Consider the following 23,094-nt stretch of genomic DNA (forward strand, 5'->3'; position numbering starts at 1 on the left):
AGCTTAAAAACTATTGTGGTATTGAATATGTACTTATGCACTTTATCTCTTATTAAGTTGCTTGTTGTGCGATAACCATGCTTCGGGGACGCCATCAACTACCCTTTGTTGAATATCATGTGAGTTGCTATGCATGTCCGTCTTGTCCGAAGTAAGAGAGATCTACCACCTTTATGGTTGGAGCATGCATATTGTTAGAGAAGAGCATTGGGCCGCTAACTAAAGCCATGATTCATGGTGGAAGTTTCAGTTTTGGACATATATCCTCAATCTCATATGAGAATAATAATTGTTGCCACATGCTTATGCATTAAAGAGGAGTCCATTATCTCGTTGTCCATGTTGTCCCAGTATGGATGTCTAAGTTGAGAATAATCAAAAGCGAGAAATCCAAAATGCGAGCTTTCTCCTTAGACCTTTGTACAAAGCGGCATGGAGGTACCCCATTGTGACACTTGGTCAAAACATGTGCATTGCAAAGATCCGGTAGTCCAAGTTAATTAGGACAAGGTGCGGGCACTATTAGTATACTATGCATGAGGCTTGCAACTTGTAAGATATAACTTTCATAACTCATATGCTTTATTACTACCGTTGACAAAATTGTTTCATGTTTTCAAAATAAAAGCTCTAGCACAAATATAGCAATCGATGCTTTCCTCTTTGAAGGACCATTCTCTTTACTTTTATGTTGAGTCAGTTCACCTATCTCTCTCCACCTCAAGAAGCAAACACTTGTGTGAACTGTGCATTGATTCCTACATACTTGCATATTGCACTTGTTATATTACTCTATGTTGACTATTATCCATGAGATAAACATGTTACAAGTTGAAAGCAACCGCTGAAACTTAATCTTCCTTTGTGTTGCTTCAATACCTTTACTTTGATTTATTGCTTTATGAGTTAACTCTTATGCAAGACTTATTAATACTTGTCTTGAAGTACTATTCATGAAAAGTCTTTGCTTTATGATTCACTTGTTTACTCATGTCATTACCATTGTTTTGATCGCTGCATCCACTACATATGTTTACAAATAGTATGATCAAGGTTATGATGGCATATCACTTCGTAAATTATCTTTGTTATCGTTTTACTCGCTCGGGACGAGCATGAACTAAGCTTGGGGATGCTTGATACGTCTCCGACGTATCGATAATTTCTTATGTTCCATGCCATATTATTGATGATACCTACATGTTTTATGCACACTTTCTGTCATATTCGTGCATTTTCTGGAACTAACCTATTAACAAGATGCCGAAGTGCCAGTCCCTGTTTTCTGCTGTTTTTGGTTTCGTAAATCCTAGTAACGGAATATTCTCGGAATTGGACGAAACAAAGACCCAGGGGCCTATTTTTCCATGGAGCTTCCATAAGACCGAAGAACATACGAAGTGGGGCCACGAGGTGGCGACACCACAAGGCGGCGCGGCCCAGGGGGGGCCCGCGCCGCCCTATGGTGTGGCCCCCTCGTCCGGCCCCCGACTCTGCCCTTCCGCCTACTTAAAGCCTCCGTCGCGAAACCCCTGAGGCGAAAAACCACGATACGGAAAACCTATCGAGACGCCGCCGCCGCCGATCCCATCTCGTGGGATTCCGGAGATCTCCTCCGCACCCTCGCCGGAGAGGGGATTCATCTCCGTGAGGACTCTACACCGCCATGGTCGCCTCCGGAGTGATGAGTGAGTAGTTCACCCCCGGACTATGGGTCCATAGCAGTAGCTAGATGGTTGTCTTCTCCTCATTGTGCTTCATTGTTGGATCTTGTGAGCTGCCTAACATGATCAAGATCATCTATCTGTAATTCTATATGTTGTGTTTGTCGGGATCCGATGGATAGAGAATACCATGTCATGTTAATTATCAAGTTATTACATATGTGTTGTTTATGATCTTGCATGCTCTCCGTTTCTAGTAGAGGCTCTGGCCAAGTTTTTACTTTTAACTCCAAGAGGGAGTATTTATGCTCGATAGTGGGTTCATGCCTCGCATTGACACCGGGACAAGTGATGTAAAAGTTCTAAGGTTGTGTTGTGCTCGTTGCCACTAGGGATAAAACATTGGCGCTATGTCCGAGGATGTAGTTGTTGATTACATTACGCACCATACTTAATGCAATTGTCTCGTTGCTTTGCAACTTAATACCGGAGGGGGTTCGGATGATAACCCGAAGGTGGACTTTTTAGGCATAGATGCAGCTTGGATGGCGGTCTATGTACTTTGTCGTAATGCCCAATTAAATCTCACTATACTTATCATGTCATGTATGTGCATTGTTATGCCCTCTCTATTTGTCAATTGCCCGACCGTAATTTGTTCACCCAACATGCTTTTATCTTATGGGAGAGACACCTCTAGTGAACCGTGGACCCCGGTCCATTCTTTAATACCGAAATACAAATCTGCTGCAATACTTGTTTTTACTATTTTCTCTCGCAAACAATCATCTTCCACACAATACGGTTAATCCTTTGTTACAACAAGCCGGTGAGATTGACAACCTCACTGTTTCGTTGGGGCAAAGTACTTTGGTTGTGTTGTGCAGGTTCCACGTTGGCGCCGGAATCCCCGGTGTTGCGCCGCACTACATCCCGCCGCCATCAACCTTCAACGTGCTTCTTGGCTCCTCCTGGTTCGATAAACCTTGGTTTCTTTCTGAGGGAAAACTTGCTGTTGTGCGCATCATACCTTCCTCTTGGGGTTGCCCAACGAACGTGTGAAATACACGCCATCATCTTCCACTTCCAATATCCAAGTTCGAACATTGTCACTATGAAAGCTTGGCAATTCCGCGTGTGGTGTTCGCAGTTGTGGCTCCGTTTGGAAGGTGGTGCTGTTGGAGTAGGTGAGCGGAACATGTTGTTCGTTGGATTGTCTAGGATAGGGAGCTTCTGTGGAGTTGGTGCGGTTTGTAGGTGTTGGCTATTTCGGTTGTTGTTGGATGTTGGTGACCATGATGTCGTGTGAAGAATTGTGGTGTTGGGGTTGATAAGCCCTTGGATATTGTTGTTCATGTGGTACTGCCAGATGTGGTTGTTCCTGCGGCTGTGGGCGAGGTGAGTGGGTTAGGTAGTATTGTGGCTGGGTCATGGGAGTGGTGTGCACGTGTATTGATGGTGGGAAGACGATGGCACGTTCACATCAGGTTGTGGAGCGGCATAAGTGACCATGGCGACATTCTGTCGAACACCTGTGGTGCTAGGTGGGATAGGGAGCTGCTCCGGTGCGAACTGGCCTAGTCTTGGTGGAAAAGGTGAGGAATTTGTGGTGGGTGGTGTGGGATTTAGTGTAGAACCTTCCGGGATGGGTGAAAGGATGGTGTTTGCGCGTGTCGGAGGGGTGTAGAGGGTGTGCCCAGTGCTGGGGTTTGGAGAAGTAGTGGGTATGGTTATACCTTCCTCGGGAACAAGACGATCCATGCTTCCTTGCATCTTCTGCATCATGGATGTCATCTGCATCTGCACCAGATTCATTGCCTCGATCCGGTCCTGCATCACCCCCAGAGTTGATGTCGTCTCGACTTGGTGTTGGCGTAGACGACATACGACCAGGCGTGAGTCGCATTCCGCTCGTTGATGTGCTCGCAGGGCCGCTAGTTCTGTGTCGGTGGAGGAAGCGGAGCGCAGCACCGCGCCGTCGCGGGTGGCGCGCGATGCCGATCTGGATCGGTGAGACATGGCGCGACGTCGGCGTCGTGGAAGGCGACGTGTTTTTGGTGGTGTGGTTGTCGACTGGTTTCTCTTCGCTAGAGCGAAGGAGGGGACGGGATGGAGGGATACACCGCTGGGGCGACTGAGCAGTCGGAGGATCACCGCTCTGATACCACCTTGTCAGGCCTTGAGTTGGCTCCGACGAGATCGGTAGAAGGATAGCCGGAGGAGGAGGGGGCGAGCGACACCCAGAACCGCCGAAAGATCGACAAGATATGAAATTGAACAGGAAAAGATACATTTTGTTTATTTGCTGATCCTCCCAACCTCCCCACCTGTCCCTTATATCACAAGACAGGCTCCCATTTTACATTTAGTCCTCAAATTAAAAAAGGTGTTACAATTTGGAACTTGCTACTCATTATCTGAACCAAGCCATTGTGTGTCTGATCGGTGTCGATGCAACTCTAGGCCTGACAGAGAAGAAGACTGCTCCCACTAAGGGGGATGTTACGCAAGGCCTGGACCCCCCCCCCTATCAGGGCGCCCAAGAAGTTTTCTAGAAGATGCCTGCTCCCGAATTGCGGCATGGATCATTCGGGCCAGAGGATATCAAAATGTCCGGCACAATGTTCGGTCCCCACCAGGATGTTGCCATCTCTAGTAGAGGGGGAGAGAGATAGGGGCTACCCATTTACTTTGCTAGGCCTGGATTATCCGCCCCTGAATGATCCGGCCATACATAGCCACAAGGGCGTTGGAACACTCTCTTGGTCTTGGAACACTAGATCTCCTTTTGTGGAGGTTCTTGCTTTTTTGTGGAGGTTCTTGCTGAGAGTGGATCTAGAGGCTAGCTTGGTGTTGTACTAGCTCTAGATGATGTTAGGAGCCTCTAAGTTGTATGTGCAGTCTTGCCCCAACCTTGTGTGAAGGTTAGCCACCTAGAACAACCTTGCTTAGTGGAGAAGTGAGTACACCTTTGTAGTGTGCTCACCGGGGAAGAAGGTGACGCCATTGTGGCGGTTGGTGGCCTTCGTGGCACCACACCTCCCAACGTAGACGTACTTCTCTTACGAAGGAACTACGGGAAACATCTCACCCGTCTCGTCTCGATTTGGTCCACCTGTATCGCTTCTTTTACCTTGCACTGTTTTCCTGTTGTTTTGTTGTTGGTTGTGTCTTGTTGCATCATATAGGATCATCTCTTTGTTCAATTCTCTCACTTTACTTTCTTCCATAGCCTGAAATTGAAAAGGACTAAAAACTGAGAACCGCATATCCACCCGCCGCTAGTCGCTCAAACTACCCATTCACGAAATAAAAGGAAGAAGTGGGTTGAGTGAAAGGAGAATTTTTGCAAACTATGGAGATTGGAGACTAAGAGAAGAGAGTCTTCGCTCCTTAGATAAATCTACCCAGAGAGAACCTCAGCCTGCCTATCTCGGGAATTCGAGTTTGCTATTATAATCTAGCAAAACTATCGATCAATTCAGACAAGCAGGATGTAAGGCCTTTTGCTCACAAGAGCAGCCTCAACCTGGGTAAAAATCACTCGTGTACTTACCGTGTTCTGTGAGATCTTCTTTATTGCCTTGCCGCCCCATACTGAACCAAAAGGGTTGGTCGCACCCCGAGTGCACGTGAACGCTCCTGCAACAAATAATTCAGAAACTAGAAACGGTGATTGCTTCAGAAGACGTTTCCCTTCCTTATGATCAACCTACTATAATATACCAAGTTTTGTGAGGTTAACATGTTGATGGACGGATAGAAGACTATGTTTCTTTTGTTTTTTTCCTTCTGCACCTGGAGTGGCGATGTGATAAGTAGCAGTTCTAGCTCTTTATGCTTCACTACAGTTTGTCTGCTGTAGACATGTTTTCTTTTCTTTCTTTGAATCTTTGTAAATTGTTGACGGTTTCTTTTATAGAAAACAATGAGGGAAGCTCGTGGGTAAGAAAATTTATATGATATCAAACTTTGGAAAATTAATTATAGAAAATAAACATCACAATAAATGCAAGAAAAAGATATACAATGTGAGGGGAATTTATTTTCAGAATAAAAATAGGACCTAACGAACATAAAAATTCCCAATTATACAGAAATTACTTTGGGTTTTTGTTGTTAAAAATTTAAAAAGATTGACACAGATTTGTTTCTTATTTGAAAATTTACGAATATAGTCCTATAAGTCGGTATAATTTCATTCTAGCACCACCAAAATTACTGAAATTTCTTGAGATCTTGCTCCCCGTGGAGCCTCCTCGACGAGGCGACTTAAGTCTGCATCAGTGACGGAGGGTGTGTTGTGCCGCTTCCGCACCGCATATACACGAGCATGTGCGATGTGCTAACGAACACTGGCCACCGCGAAGAAGTTTCCGGCAAGCAGAAACCAAGATCCACCGAAGTTTCCGTAAGCGGTCCTAGCGGGCGATATACATTCTCTCCGGGATTGTTGTTTAGTGCTGCATATTTTGAAAAGTTGATCACACGCAACGGTGGCATACATTTCAGATTTACAGAACATAATTAAGCAGTACTCTGAAGACAATCGGTGGCATACATTCCAGATTTCCAGAACATAATTATGCAGTAATCTGAAGATAATCGGTGGATTTCAGAACATAATTAAGCAGTACTCTGATCTGAAGATAATCGGTGGCATACATTCCAGATTTCCGGGGCAGAATTAAGCAGTACTCTGAAGATAATCGGTGGCATGCATAGAGGCAAGAAGATAATCAAAGCAAACACCAGAAACTATATTCTTGCAAGAGCACGCAACAGTGATGGCTCACTGACATGCGAAAGCAGAGGAGAGATGCGGCCGGATTGAGATCGCTCAAACCCAGTTCTTGACGTAGCTGCTGTAATGGTTACCGTTCTGCTCGTCGTTGTAGCGGTCCCAGAGCATGACGCCGCCGTAGTTGTCCGGCTTCTGCACGATCGGCATCACGATGTCGAACACCGCCTTGCGCTCCAGGTAGCACGCGTCCGTGTACGACGCCGTCAGGCCCAGGAAGACCTTGCTGCCCGGGTACGCCGCCGTCCACTGGTTCCACGCGTCCTCGATCCACGCCGTGCAGTTCGGGTAGTCGTAGAACCTCACGTGGATGCGCTCGAACACCCCAGTCGCGAGCGCCCGCCCCACGAGTGCGCGCCCGTCCGGGAACGCGCACCGCGGCGTCGCCGTCAGCCGCAGCGGCGGCCCGCCGTCACCGCCACGGGTGCTCTTGCGCTTGGCAAGCTCCCTGGCCAGCACCTCGTAGTGCTCCCCGGCGCCGCCGCGCTCGAAGAAGAAGTCGATGCCGTCCAACCGCGCGTCGCCGAAGGGCCGGGGCACGCCCGCGCGGGTGCCACCCAGGTACGAGTACCAGAGGTGGTCTGCGAGGTCGACCGCGGACTGGTTCGTCGGGAGCCCGTAGTCGCCTCCGAAGCCGCCGACGGAGAGGAAGACCGGGATGCCCAGGGACTGGCAGTGCTTGATGTCGTCGCCCACGCCGGCGACCGGGTGGCCCGAGAGGTCCAGCTGGTACTTGCCGTGGCCGTACACGTTCAGGAAGGCCATGACGACCGTGGTGTAGATGCCGTCGAAGTTGCAGGCGTCTCCCAGAGTGCCCTCGTCCGCGTGCCGGCCCCAGAACACGGTGATCTGCCCGGTCTTCTCCGCTGCACCGGCCCGGCAGACGAGGACGGAGAGAAGGGCGGCCAGGACTAGGAGGACGGAGCTCAGCCTCGCCATTGATAGTTTCCTTCTTTTTTTTCTTGCTAGCTTTTATTGGTCTGAATAATGAACTACTACCTGGAGTGTGCCATATATATAGATGGATTATACTCCAGTGAGAAAGGATCGAGATCGATGTAGAAATGCAGCGACGTAACTTTTAGTTCCTTCTGGTACTATGCCGTGTCAAGAAGCGAGCAAAGCTAGATTGCCGGCGTTCATGAGGAACTTCTTCCATATGTGGATAGACCACTGAGATTCATCCAGCTGGTAGGAGGAGGTGGATAACATGGGCTATGCAAATAAGCGGAACTACGGAACTCAACGTACATCAAGATTCAAGCAGGGTTGGTTAGAAGAGCAGAAACGAATCACAACTGCAGATAGCACGATTAATGTTGACGACGCAAACAAGCCAACAAGGCAACGTGGGGTAGGTCCAGGCATGCATATATGTGCTTTACCTTCCTTTTCCCCCACATACCACAATTATTTATGTACATACTTTGCTTAGAGATGCACGTTAGAATCCCATGCAATGCTCCTACACTCTTTCTGTCTTGTTAAAGCAGTTTAATATCCTTTCAGTGGGCGACGATGTTACTGTCGATAACGGGTTGTGTTGTTCGTGGTGTTTGTCAAAAAAGGGAACGCACTAAATGCGATAAGACTAATAAGTTTGTTGAATTCAGGTTTTCATGTATGAGAAAATTCATAGTAGCTAGGTCTTTGCAGACCTATTTAAGTAGGCGGAGCATGTCATCCCAATTTCCGAAGTTTCGGTAGCTCTTTCAAATTATATTCCAATTAGTTGTTTTGGCAACTTCTTGTACTGTCTATTTTACGAGTGAAGATTTCTGGCTCGAGTGACCATATAATTTAAGAAATTAGAAAATAGTATTTACGAGATTCAAGACAATTTGAAATTAAAATCCGGGGTGGCCAAGTGATATACCACAAAAACATGCAAAAAATCAATTCCAAATACTTTTTATTCTGAGCTACACAAAAATTACAAAAGCACGCGGTCTCGAGACCGGTGTGGAAGCTGCAGCGGCAGCTCCCGGAATCCTTCTACATTCGAGGTGATGCCTTTGGTCGCTTGGGTGGTAGTATCGTCGGCCTCGTGGGGCCGCGGTTTTGGGACCGGCGTGTGTGGATTGCAGATGCTCCGATGTTGGAGGGGCGGCTCCGGGAGCGGTTCTAGGGGTGTCGTCTTTCCCGCTTAGGCGGAAAAGTCGTCGGCTCATCTTGTGCACGGTCTCGGGACCATCGTGTGTTCGTTGTGTTGTCGGTTTTTGGCCAGTTTCCCTATTAATTGGTAATTTTCCCTCTTCTTAATGGAAAGGCAGAGCTCCTACCGGTTGCTTCGAAAAAATGAGAAAAGTGTGGATATTCTCAAGCTTTCCCAAATTATGAAAACCTTGAAATTTTCCATGCGCGTAGGACATTCTCAAGCTTTTAGGTGCCCTCTTGCAAGGTGCAGTCATGTACATTTGTTCTTCTTTTTTTAATATAATATTACACCATAGGGGATTCCTCTACAGTAAAGGTTTCAAAAAAAGTCCAGATTTTTGTCCATTTTGTTTGAAACCTCTACAGAAGGGATCACTCGAACTCAGGAGCCAAAGACATTTTTTTGTTGATTTACACTAGTGTCATTTATGAGTATTCTAGTGTTACTGCACATCTTTTAATGTTATGCAATAAATCTTAACACTATATAATATATCTTTGACACGGTCCACTCCACGCTTGGAGTACTACATACATTAATTCTTTTCAACGAAATGTACCTTATCAATAGATAGAGTGTACTTTATTTTTATTTTTTACATAATCAAGGGTTCTAGATCTAAGGATTAGGGTCTAGATATAGGTCTAGGTTCTAGATCTATGGTTTAGGGTGTAAGATTTAGATCTATACCATGTACTACTCAACATCGAACCTATATATACCCTAGCCTCATCACAACCGGGTCAAGCCACGCCGATGCCAAAAAGAGTCGGAGTATTGTACGAGGCAGAAGTCAATGTAGGCGAGGCCTAGGTGCCAGAAAGAGTTGCAGGATACACACTATTGTACGAGGCAGATGTCAACATAGGCGAAGCCGAGGTGGGAATGGGAGTTTTATTTGTTTCCTAACACCTTCTCACACTATCTTTATTGGTAGAAAGAGCTAGCTTCAAACATATAATTCATCTAAAACATAATTACTAAACTTCAAAACATGGCTAGTTTCTCTTAAACTTTTCCAAACCAAAAATTGTGCAATCTTTTTTGTTACAAGATATTTTAAACTATATTCTAGTTACTTGTTTTGACAACTATTTTTTCATATTCTAGTGCACCACGCTTCTTTAATGTTGTGAAATAAATCATAACAATACTCTGTAATCTATTTTGGCACAGTCCACTTCGGTGTTGGAGTAATGTATAGACTTTATTTTTTTCCAATATAATGTACAATATTACTGGATATATATAGAGTGTACTTTTTTTTATAGAACATACAACATTGTAGGAAGAGCATACATGGAGTTTAATGTACTTCTACTTTAAGGATGAAAAAAAATGAAAAGCCGTAGAAAATACCAAGAAAATTAAAAATAAAGAGCGAAAACGGAAAAAGTAATTGGACAGGTAATATCATGCTTAACAACAGCATCCCAATCTCATACACTTTGTTTTAGTGTGATTTTGTGTTCTAAAGAAATTGTAAAAGGTCTATGAAAGAAAGTAGATAAACTTTTGTTTAGAAGCCAAGAACCTTCCTCAAACCTAGTTCCGCCCCCATTTCCTACCTGGAATCTACATCAAGTTCCTTTGTTGATGGTAATCCTCTTCCTTTGGGACTATTTGACCTAAAGCGTAAGTAATTAAGTACTCTTGCAAAGCCTTTTTTTTCATTTAAAAGCTTCCAGAGTCATTTTCATAATAGCGCAGTGTTCATGTAATCCAATATAAAATTCCTAGCCCCCTTCGTTTTTTTGAAAACACCTTCCTCCTGCTCACAAGATAAATTTTTTTTTCATTCCCGCTCCACAGAAATCTGCCTCTAATCATATCAAATTTCTTTCTAACACTTGTGGGTGACAAAGGCAATGCACTAAGTGGTAGGATGAACTTATTAAAATAGTCCATTACTCCCATAGATAAAATTTCGCCTTGCCAATATCCTATGTTTTCTTCATTTTATTAGTTTCATCCTCTTCTCCCCATTCATTATCCCTTTTATGAGTTTGAACATGCAAATATTTTATTGGCTTCTCATTCTACAAGAACAATATGTCGAAATAAGGAAACTTAAATGTAAGCCAAAGACATAGAAATTGTAGCTCTAAACTAAATATACACCCTCTGTTTCTTGATATAAGTACTATTGAATAAGAGCACTGCTATACATACGATAGATTTCATACGATTCATGTACTGCACCCAAATCATTCCGTCCCTGTGTGGCATCCCGGTGAAGTTAACCACCGGATGCTGAGTCGTACATGGATCGGACAACAAATTGTCGTACGTAGAGTAGTTCCGATCCATTAGCAGGGGCGGCGCGTCTTGGAGACCATCCCAGGTTCTGGCTCAGTCTTCCCATCACAATTTCTCTTCTAATAGTATCTCAGGCCCATCAAATATTAAGATATGTGTTAAATGTTGTTATATTGACCCATGCTATGCTTGAAGTGCAAGTGTTGAGCTTGGTCGACCCCTCTCCCCCGCTACAGTAGAGAGAGGAGTTTTTCTGAAACCCTCGAGAAGCTCCACCGTCCTCGCCGTCAGATCGGCGATTCCTCGCCCTCCGGCGGCCGCTCCGGCGGCGGGAGGACGGGGGATCATCGATCTGTGGCTTGTGAATAGCGTAGGTCCTTTTCGTAGGCCAGTCGGCGGCGCGGTGAAGGTGGGCGTGCGGTCGACAAGGCGATGTCCGGCGGATCTCATCCTCTTCGGCGGCGGCGCACTCCGGTGCTCTGCGGTGGAGATCCCGCCTTTCCGGAGCTCCAGGGTCTTCGGATCTGACGAGCTCCTCAAGCCCTCCTCAGTGACGGTGTGGCGGCGGAGCCGGGACTTGTTCAATAAGGAGAAGGAGAAGATGTGGAGACTCGCGATGAAGATGAAGAGCTGCGGTGTAAGCTCCCAGGAGCTGGCGACCGGCGACTTCCCGGCCGCGGAGGGCCTATACCTGGACCAAGCCATTGAGAGGTACGGCGGCGGCGGCGCGCCACCGGCGGCATCAAGCTTGACATCGTCATCGGGATCTAGTGTAGCTGGATGTAATTTTTCAGTTTCGCTGGACCTTTCTGTAAGAACGGGTTTTTAATATATTCTCCTTTTCCCTCGCAAAAAAAAAATTGACCCATGCTATTTCTTTGGCTGGTTAATTTGGCCCTGTCTACTTTTGACGCTCACGCCCCACCATTGTCCATAAGTAAAGGCAAATCGTTTACGTGTGGCCGCCAAGGCCTAATCTGTTGGGTGTACTCACTCCATTTTTTATTTATCTCGTGTTCTAGGTTTAGTTAAAATTAAAATTTGTAAAGTTTGACTAGAATATATATAAATTTCGACATTCATTATACAAAATGCATATAATACGAGAAAAACTTAATGATGATTCTAGTACAATAAATTTATATTACGAATGCTGCTATTTTTTTTCTAAATATTCAATCAAACTTTATAAAGTTTAATTTTAACTAAAAATGATGAATGGAGGGAGTATACGACCTGTTAGAGCATGTCTAACAGACCCCTTAGAAGGGGCAAACCCGTATAATAACCGCTGAAATAAGGGGTTGGGCGCTACCCGGCCGTCTAGCAGACCCCGTAAAACAGGCCCCCGCATCAATTTTTTACAGTTTTGGCTACGGGGCGGCTCTTCGCCCCTTACTTGTACGGGGTGGGAGGCTGAATACAGGGCCAACCCCTCATCCCATTTCACTAGGGCGCGCGGACATTTCAGAATTCCCAACCGTTTTCCCCGCGTCGCCGTCATAGCCACCCGCGCGCCGCCGCTGAAAACAGAATATTCCGTAGGATTCTGTTTTACGTGGTGGGTATACGGGATCTGCTAGCTCGGACGAGTTTTTGGCCAGTGAAAAGTGAATACAGGGCCCTTTACTCGTGTTTTAAGGGATAGAAAAATAAGGGACATGTTACGTGCTGTTACGGAAGCTGCACGGGCTGAAGCTGCACGGGCCTTGCTCACTGTGGTCTCTCTTTTCTCTCTCCGGGTTTGAATCCATGTCGGTGTCGGGGAGTCCGAGTAACACTCAGCTGTGGATTAAATACTCCGATTCTCCAAGACTGCAAATTCGAATCGGTCTGATCAGTTGTTCAATCAGTATATAATCACAGAATCATGCTTGCGTTAATGCACAAATAAACCAGTCGAAGAGCGAGCGGAAAAGAGATCTCTTGACGAGGAAGACCGGAAAAGATATCGATTGATACGCTCCGTGTCGATTGATCATGGCCATGGATCAACAGCGATTCGTAGATGTCAAGAGCGGCCAATCCTGGAGCTCCGATTCTGTCCTGAAGGATGGCCAGCGCGTCTGCCTCACCAGCGTCTCCCTCGTCGACCCGGCGAGTGCCGCCGGCCAAGGCGTCGTGGTCGCCTGCGTCAAGAGCAACGCCTTGAACCTCCCGATCGGACACCTGTCGGCATCGAGTGCCGCCTGGGAGCTGCTGCCAGAGCTGGTTTTGGACGGAGAGTTCTTAGTGTACGTGAACCGGCTGGAGGACGGGGACTCAGCCGCCGTCGACGTCCGGTTCGATTTCTACGTTCTTCCCCCGCCGGTGCCGGAGACGCTGGACCAGCAGCTGTCCCGCCGGCCCTGGTCCGTGGATCTCGCGATCGGACTCACGCACAGGGCCTTCATGAAGGGCCGCGACCGCGTCTGCCTCACCCGCGTCTCCCTCGTCGATCCGGGGAGCGCCGCCCGCCAGGACGTCGTCGGCGCCTGCGTCCACACAGTCACCCTGGACCGAGCGCTCGCGCAGCTGTCGGCAGAGAGACCCAGCGTGGATCTGCGGCCCGGGATGGTGTTGGAAAAGGAGGTTTACTTCTACTTGGTGCGGCTTGGGTGCCTCCCCGCCGCCGGCGAGGTCGTCGTCCGGTTCGAGGGTTACGTTCTTCCTATGTCCCTTCCGGAGACGACGGAGGAGGAGTTTGAGGACGATACCGGCGAGGAGGTGGAGGTGGAGGGGGGCGATGGATACGACGAGCCGGTGAACTCCGACTCCGAGTACGACGTTGAAGGCAGCGAAGAGGAAGAAGAGGAGGACGACGGGAGCATGGCCGGCATCATGCGGGTGGCCGCCGTGGAGAGCCAAGACGAGGGAAATGACAAGAAGATCTTGGTGCGCTACCGCTACACCCGCTTCCGGACGGCCTGGGATGGCGCCTTGGAAGAGCGCGGGCGCACGAAGGAGAGCCAGCTCCGGTTCATCGTTCCGCACACCGGCGACATGGCAAGGTCGCTGCCGTGGGCCGGCGCTTCGCTTGCCTATTTGGTATACCCCGGAAGCCACCTCCGCAAGCAGCTCCAGGAGTTATGGTCGAGCCTGATCGCCGAGCTGAGCATCCCGCCGCCCGCGTGCCACGCGCGTCGAGATGTTCGTCGACGTCGGCATCCTTCGGCAGGAGGACTGCACGTCGGATAGCATGCAGCGGATGTGCGCCACGCTGGAGAGCATGGTGGCGCACTCGTTGCCCGAGTGGCACATCGGCATGGAGCTGCGCCTGCCGGAGCCGGTGCGGTGCGACCATGATGAAGATGAAGCCGCCTACGACGACACGGACGGCGACGAACGGCGTGCGAAGCGAAGGAGGGTAGTCGCCGGGGAAGATGATTGCCCCGTCTGCTTGCAGCTGCTGGAGGGTGACGACCTCGCCGCGTGGCCAGGGTGCGGCAAGCCGCACGTCTTCCATGGCAGGTGCTTGGAGCTGGTTCTCAGGGAGAGCGACATGTGTCCGATCTGCAGGCGCTTGCTGTACATCGAGCCCGAGCCGATAGACGAATACTAGAGTAAGATCAGTGCATCAGTTGTAGTAGAAGATTGTGCAATGTGTCAATTCTTCAGATTGCTTATTTTTTTCTTTTTGAGATGAAATTCTCCCGATTGATGATGTACTCATGAGTTCATCGATCTGTGGATGAACTAAGACAGCTATATTTTATTTGGAGATATACCATTGTAAATTTGTAACTACTCAATGGATTTTAAGAGATATTTGTTTGCGTGCAGACCGAATTTCTTGCGTATTAAGTTGGCTCAGATTTTCTTATGTACATATAACATGTGGCTCTCAAGACAAATAATTCAATGGAAAATCATTCCACATTTTTTCAAAATCCCAGAATACAATTTAATTACTCGCGTCAAAATGGAATTGACAAAAGTTTTATGTTGGACTCGAGCACTCGTTTTGTTAATCTGAACTGTTATTTCTTGCAGCTCTTGCTTGAGTTCAGCCTGGACACTCACGTGCAGATAAATAAAAGGTATGCATATTCTCTAACATGCGCAGAAAAGATATACACATATATTTCTACATGCTGAGTATCATTTCACATTGAAGGGGAAAAGTGTACATAGATAACCTCAGTGTTAAGGAGTATAACTACACGGTAAGAAAGAAGAAACAGAGAGCTACAGACTGACACAAATATATTGTAGATGTACAACTACTAACAAAGGTACTATGCAAAGATTGCTGAAAACCATTACAGCTGCAGTTCGAGGCACATATGTGAATGATAAATAATCTTGTCCCTAATGCGCGTGGAAGAAGGGAATTGAACAACCAAGCGGATCCCCGTTTCGTAATCTGGATGTATTTTTCATGTGTGTAGCTATATTTTTCATGCCCACACAGCATTTGCTTGCATTGAGGAGCTAGAATTGCCAGGGGTAGAAGAGCTTGTATTTGGGAAGTGTTGGCGCAGCAGTTAGATATTCAAAGTGTGCTCTAGAGTTAGACAATATTGGAGTAGTAAACTCCGAGGATAAGCTGGTTCACTGAATCTTGAACCATCAACATCAACCAGGGATAAGAGGAAATAAATAATGGTACAAAGATATAGAATTACTTGGAAACACATAAGGCAACGAAATTATCAATCAGAGATCTAAAACTGTTCTAATGACACCATTAACATCTGCAGAATTTTGGCCAGATAGCAATTACAGAAATAGATATAACCATTTTTTTAAACGGAGGACTAGACGTTGCTATGATCCCAGACAACACCCCGCCCCGCACAAGTCCATCACGTCACGATATGTCTATCACTTTTTTATAGAAGGTTATGTCTATGACCTGTTATAGAAGAATATCCAAACGCCTAGAACATCCGAGCTGTGTCAACAAACATTTACAGGTGAAGGAGTTTATGGAATGAAACAAAATAAAAGATGTTGCAATAAAGTATTTTGTGGTTATGATAGGATTATGCATTACATAGGCCTTTCGTATAGGAAAGTGGATAAATGGAGACCGAGCTAGATGTAATCCTTTATTTTTTAAAAATTAAAAATCATACTTTTAAGTTTTTTGAAAATGAAAACAAAGCTTACGAGTTTGATCGATTTTATAGAAAGAAATATAATTATCAATAACATGAAATCAATATTAATATATTTATCATATTTTTTATGGTGCATTTACTTGATACCGTATTTTTTGATATTTTTATATATGTAATTATATTAGTAAATTTAACTTTTGATTAATTATATTTTTAATCAATACGGCCCCTAAAGCGCAGACCGAGTTGGGTTTGGACAAATGGAACTCGGACTCCATAGCATGTTTTCCAAAACATCAAAAACAACAGTTTGAAGAATAATAGAATATATCTCCTAGATGGCTAGATGTAGATAATGTTATACTTACCAACGTGCAAAATCACAACTTAAGATCCTTCAAATTTAGATTAAATTAAATTAAACTAAAGCCTCCACACCTACTAAGGATCGGAAGGGGTAGATTTTATCATTTTTGTGTAGCTTTAACTTAAGATTTTGAACGTTGGTAAAGTAAAATATATTCTACATTTTTTTCCAGATTTTTAAAACTTTGAAATATTATTTTCAAATATGAGAAAAAAGTTTTACGGAGCTCGGGCTCCATTTGGGTAGCTATCAAAAGGACAATGGAATAAAAACGAAAAATCCAGGAGCAGCCGAGTGAGGAAAGTAAAACAAATCCTCTATCACCACCTACTACTGACAAAAGTAAACGAAGTAAGAGCATCTCCACCGGCGGCCCCGATAGCGGTCTCGATAGCATTTTGGGGGCCGGGAGCCAAAATGGGCTCGCACAGGCGCGCCCCAAACGGCGCCGGCCAATTTTGCAGCCCAATAGAATCGCCGGCAATCCCGCCGGCCCCTTCGCCAAGGGCGCGAATCGGGCGCGCCGGCACCTCGCGAGGCTGAAATTTTTGGGCGTGGGAGCCGCCTGTCGGTGACGCCAGGGCGCCGCGCGGGATATTTTACCGCCACGACGCCGCGCGGGAAATTCTCCCGCCGCGACACCGCGCGGGAAATTTCCCGCCTCACCGGCGGTATATATTATCCCTCCTTGTAAGGGTACATTGCCCCTATGTGTGGTTTTGGTAATTAATGACAACCCCTATGGACTAATGTTTTAATTGAGTTTATATGAAGGAGTATTCCATAGGTACTACTTGCTCTCCATGTGTTGGATTCAAGTATGGATGCCATGAAGATAAAGATATACCTTGTGTATTGGCATCAAGATCATCGGTATGAAGATATATATGTGATATGATCAAGAAGAAGAAATGAAGATGGAGTTCTTATGTGGAACTCAATATTAGCCATGCTCTATCTTAAGTGAGTATGAGAAGATACAAGGTTGAGTTGGGCAAGTTCAAGATGAGCGTCTCAAGTGAATCACATACTTGAAGCTTGCCGTCCATTTGATGATAATGGACTTGTGAAGATGTGCATCAACGGAGCTTTCCCATCATAGTGTATGGGGGAGCATTTGTGAGTCGTCACGAAGCAACATTGGTCAAGAGAGGCATTCCGGCTTGAGTGAAGCTTGAAGAGTTATCATCAAGATCAAGCGGGATGAGCAAGGCAAAGGTATGGCCTTGCTAGGTTTTCCTTTTACCGGTCTCAAGGTGGATGTTGGGAGACCGGATTATAGGATAGATAGCCGCACTATTAAGAGGGGCTTTCGGTTGGTTAACTTGATCACATCGTCTTAGGGAGCTCAATCCTTGCATGCGTTGCATATTCTTATTGCTTCTTGGTATTTCTCGGTGTGAGGTTCTTGAGCTTGTTGTTAGCTTTACAACAAGCCCAAGTTCATCGAAAACGGAGTTCGCATGCATCTCTATTGCGTTTTCGAGGTTGGGTGATTTTACCGGTTATTCATGATATAAGGTTCTACCTTTTATACTCATGATAAAATCCCCTCCTACATATTCTTGGGTTTTCACTTTCTATAAGATAGCATTCGTTGTTATCTTCCAAACAAAATTGGTTTCATGCGATTCGGAGTTCGGGAGCATTTGTTATTAAAGAAAAAGGAAAAAGGAAAAAGAGAAAAGAAGAAAAAGAAATGAAGAAAAAAGGGAAAATGGACCGGCCGACCGACCGGCCTGACCGGCCCGGCCGCCGGCCTGCCCGGTCCGCGCCGGGTGCGGGGCTGGTGCCTTCCGGGCCAAATCCGGGGGCATTGGGCCCGTAGCCGGCCGCAGGCCCGGTCCGCCGACCGGCCCGGCCCGGCGCCCTCCCCGGCCCGGCCGGAACCCACTCCGGGCCGCCTTCCCGCCGCCCAGCCCACGCGACGCCTCCCCCGCGCCGGCTGCCTCCGCGCCGCCCACGCGGCATTGGGCCGCCTGCCCGCCCGCGCGCCGCTGCCCTCGCCGGGCCGCTCGCCCGCGCGCCCGGCCGGGCCTTTGGCGCGCCGGCGGCCCACCTCCCCGGGCGCCGCCTTGCCTATCCGCCGCCCGGAGCAGCACGGGCCCCGCCGGCCTGCTGGGCCGGTCGGACCGGCCGGGCCACCGGCTGCCTCGGCGCCATTTCCGGTCAGCCGGCCGGGGCGTTTTTCGGCCCGTTTTTCCGCCCGTTTTTCTGTCTTTTTCCCCCAACAGCCTATTTTTCCCCTTTAGCTATAAATAGGCTTCTTCCACCTTGAGCCAAGTAAGTTCTTCCCATTCTCTCTCCTCCATTGCTACCATTTGAAGAACTTGCTCTTCCCCTTGAATCCTCCAACCATTCTTGCTCATATTTGAGGATTTGAGAGAGGGGATCTAGATCTACGCTTCCACCAAACCGTTTCTTCTCTAAGTGAGGGAATCTCTTGGGATCTAGATCTTGGAGTCTTTGGTTGACTTTCCCCCTTGTTCTTCCTCTCCAATCTCATCCTAGCATTCGTTGCTTTGGTGGGATTTGAGTGTGAAGGACTTGAACACCTCCGGTGTTCTTGTTTTGCATCATTGCATAGTGTTGAGCTCTCCACCACGATTTGTTCGAGTGAGAGACCGTGAGCTTGTTACTCTTGGAGGGTGACCTCCTAGTTGGCTTGGTGATTGGTGCTCCGGTGATCTCTTCAAGAAGATTGTGAAGAGGCCCGGGCTTCTCCTTCGTGGAGCTTGTGAAGTGGTTGTGGAGCTTGCCATCTCCGGAGCGGAGGAAAAGCTAACCATAAGGAAAGGGCCATTATCCTTCGTGGGTGTGGTTCGGAGAATAGGGTGAGCCTTCGTGGCGCGGGGAATCCTTCGTGGGACCTCCACTCCTCCAAACGTGACGTACCTTGTTGCAAAGCAAGGGAACACGGGAATACATCCTCGTCTCCGCGTGCCTCGGTTATTTCTATACCCGAGCTCTCTTTCCTTGTGATAGCCATCGTGCTTGAAGTACATATATCTTGCTATCACGTGTGCTACATATATCTTGTGCCTATCTTGCTTAGCTCTAGTTTCTATTGTTACACTTAGTTGAGCTTAGCATATTTAGGGTTTGTGCTTGTTAACTAAACGATAGTTTAGTTCCGCATTCATACAAGACAAATCCGCAAGAGTTTGTAATTGCCTATTCACCCCCCCCCCCTCTAGGCGACATCTCGATCTTTCAATTGGTATCAGAGCAAGGTCTCTCCTTGTTTAAGGCTTCACCGCCTTGAGAGTAAAGATGTCGGCTAGTATAGTGCACAATGACACAATTGTCTTTAATGGCACAAATTATCTTTTGTGGCGAAATTGCTTGCTTTGTAATCTTCGGACCTTGTGTCCACATATAGAGCAATTTCTAGATGTCGGTTTTCTCCTCCGATGGATTCTCAAAATCTATCTTTAGAGGATGAGAAAAACTTACATCTTGAAGCTCAAGTATCTAATGAGCTTTTATTCTCCTTGAGACCCGATTTTCGTAGGTTCTTGATAAAAATAAAGCGAAAATCGTCTCATGAGATGTGGATCAAGCTTAAGGAAATGTTTGGTGGATCCACTTCTAAATTGGTCGGTGGTGACTCCGAGGAGCTCTCTTCCCCTTCACATCATGAAGGGCTCCAAGTTGCTTCCACCTCCGGTCGTGATGATATATCATCTACTTCCACTTCACCAACGTGTTGCAAGACACAAGGTAATGATATGGTGAGTGGTGAGGGAAATTGCAATGTTGATATTGTGCTCAATAGTGATGACTATTCATCTCTATCTCATTGCAATGTTTCCTCTTTGGACTTAAACACATCGAGCATTGAAAATAATCTACATGCTTGTGTTGATAGTCCTTGCATATCATGTGTAAATTGCTTACATAGATCTCATGATGATATGCTTGCCTTGTCTTGCTCCCATAATCAAAATGCTTCTATTTCCTCTAGTTGCTTGTTGACTAACAATGTAGAGGAAACCGAACACTCTATGGATCAAGACATGATTTCAAATGAGGATTCAAGAATATCTTCATCTTCATCCTCCGGTATGCACATGTGCCTTATGGCAAATGGATCAAAGGTATCTCCTACTTTGACTCCTAACACGTCCTCTAATGATGAGAATGATGATGATGATAATGATGAAGAATATAATACTTTGGTGCATGATATGGCAATGGTTTATGCTTCTCTTCGTGGTAATAAAGAAGCTCGTGCTAATCTCGAACACTCTATGGATACCTTTTATAAATATAGGGAAACCATAGTGGAGTTGGAGTCCCATGTTGAAAATGGGGAAATGAGATTCACTCTCCTCAAGCATGAACTAAAAGATGAGAAGCATACTAATTTTATGCTTACACAAAAAATTGAATCCTATATGCATGAAAATAAGAAAACTATTGTTGATGCTTGTGCTACTAATTCTACTTCTTGTGAAGCATCTATCTTAAAGGAGAATGTTGAGTTGAGGGCTCAACTTGAGATGCTAACTAGCAATTATAGGGAATTGGAAGAAAGTCATAAAAAGCTCTCGGGCTCTCATGATGACCTTCTAATTTCCTATGATGGGCTAAAGTTAGCTCATGAGGCTAGTATCACCAAGGTAACATCTTGTGAGCCTCATGTGGACATTAGCACAATCTCTACTACGAATGCTATATTGCCATGTGCTAGTCCTTGTAATCCATCTAGTCAAACTAGTGATACACCTTTTGTTGGATTACTTTCTTTGCCTTGTTGCTCTAACAATGAAGCTTCTACTTCCTCTAGTACTTGTATTTCTACTAACCATATAGAGGAAATCAAAGAGCTCGAGGCCCAAGTCCTTTCTTTGAAGAAAGACTTGGAAAAGCGTCATGAAGGGAAATCCGCACTTGACAAGATGCTAAGTGTGCAACAATCCCCCAATGACAAGAGTGGACTTGGATTCAACTCCAATAACAAGAACAAGTCCAAGAGCAAGAGCAACAAGAAGAAGGGCCAATACAAAGTCAAGGATCCGGCCACGTTGGTTTGCTTCAAGTGCAAGGTTGAAGGGCATCATGTTAGATCATGCCCATTGAAGAAGAAGAAGCACTTGAGTGAGAAACAACAAGGGAAACGGCCGCAAGGTCAAGGTCAAGCTCATGCTCGACCTCAAGTTAAAGATAGGCCACTTCCCAAGAAGAATCAAGATATTGTTCCCCAAGAGAAGAAATCAATAAAGAAGAGAAAGGGGAACACTTGCTACTTATGTCGTGAGAAGGGGCACTTTGCTTCTTCTTGCTTAGGTGGTACCTTATCTAACCCTATAATTGTTGATAATGATTATTCTCTAGGGAAGGATAAGGATGGCAATGTGTTTGCCAAGTTTGTTGGAACTCAAAGTGGTTTCAAGAAAAGAACCATTTGGGTTGCCAAGCCTATTGTGACTAACCTCTTAGGACCCAACTTGGTTGGGGACCAACAATCTCAAACTTGATCAATAGGTACAAGAGGAGGGCATTGGAGACTTGGCTACTTCATGAAGAATTAAGGGATCTTCATACATTATATTTTTACCAAGCCAAGTCGTATGGATTATCATCTATATCTTATATCCAATGTTCCTCTTTGCGGTAACTTATACTTCAACTCTTCATGTTTATTGTAAGTTACTTGCCCCTTTGCATGTTTGGTTTTTGTACCAAATATGTGTATGTATGTGTTGTGTCTTACTTGCTTATCTTGTGTATTCAAGTATGTTTGTTTGACTCACCATATACTTGTGTATTGTTTTGAGCCTAATGCATCTTGATGATATCTTATTTGGCTCTCTTTGAAGTGATTAATGGAACATCCCATTTTAGGGGAGTGATAAGCTTTGTGCATCTCTCTTTCTTTAAAATGTGTGTACATGGGTACCACCACTTAGTATTGATATTCCAAGATTATCTAGTCACTATGTGGTGTGTCATACTCATGAGAAATTCAAATTCTAAATATCCATTAATCATCTCTAGTCGAATTTTAGTTGCCTCTTGATTAGAAGAAATGTTTTATCACATTATGGGGGAGTAATATGTTTTGTACATATCACAAGCCTAGAAAATGTGAACATATGAGGTTATGCCACTTAGAGTTGATGCTCTTAATTATCTTGTTCCTAGGTGGCATGTTTGCTCAAACAAGCTCCATTCCTAATAAAAAAAAATTTATTACTCACCTTGTGGGTTCTTGTTTGAATAAGATATTCTTGGTGTGGTTTTTCCTCAAATACATATCTCTATATATTATTTGGGACACCATTTGCTTCAAGTTATTCTAATCATTGCCGTGCGTGATTGTTTGACTAATTGAAGCTATCAAGAATCTTTATCCGTGCATAGTGCTTAATTCTATACTTATCCTATGCCTTTTATTGTGTAGTTGATCCTTACTATCATTGTAAATTCACCACCGGAAATTATTTCCAATATACTCATTGTCTTTCACAATTGATAACCTTGTATGTGGTTGAATTCATGGATCATCTTCACCTTGGATTGCTTCTTATTTACTTATTTTATTTCCAAGAAATCTTTGTTGCTCCCACATGTCTTCTTTGTCCCTTTGAAAAATCTTTTGATAAATTCTCTTGATTCATATCAAGTGTTTGTTTTGGAAGACAAATCTTTTCCTTACGGTACATTGTGCCATTGTGAAAAGTGTAGAGGGTTTGATTTATTTATTCGAACCTTGCTCTTTTTGGGAGTTTTGCTATCTCATTCCTTCTTCTATGCTTTATTTGTTGAATGAGATAAATCTTTGAGCATGTTTG

The 23,094-nt window shown here is 45.5% G+C and overlaps 1 protein-coding gene across 1 annotated transcript; it reads right to left on the reverse strand.

Moving 5' to 3' along the window:
* Positions 1-6,504: 6,504 nt before the first annotated feature.
* LOC124665812 (xylanase inhibitor protein 1-like) lies at positions 6,505-11,587 on the reverse strand. Its single transcript, XM_047203186.1, has 2 exons — positions 11,353-11,587; positions 6,505-7,430 (listed from the first exon to the last, which is right to left on the reverse strand). The coding sequence occupies exons 1-2, from the start codon at positions 11,585-11,587 to the stop codon at positions 6,505-6,507; spliced, it is 1,161 nt and encodes a 386-aa protein (XP_047059142.1).
* Between the last annotated feature and the right edge of the window lie 11,507 nt (positions 11,588-23,094).

This window comes from Lolium rigidum, chromosome 1 (genome assembly GCF_022539505.1).
Source record: "Lolium rigidum isolate FL_2022 chromosome 1, APGP_CSIRO_Lrig_0.1, whole genome shotgun sequence".
In the NCBI taxonomy this organism is placed as follows: Eukaryota; Viridiplantae; Streptophyta; class Magnoliopsida; order Poales; family Poaceae; genus Lolium; species Lolium rigidum.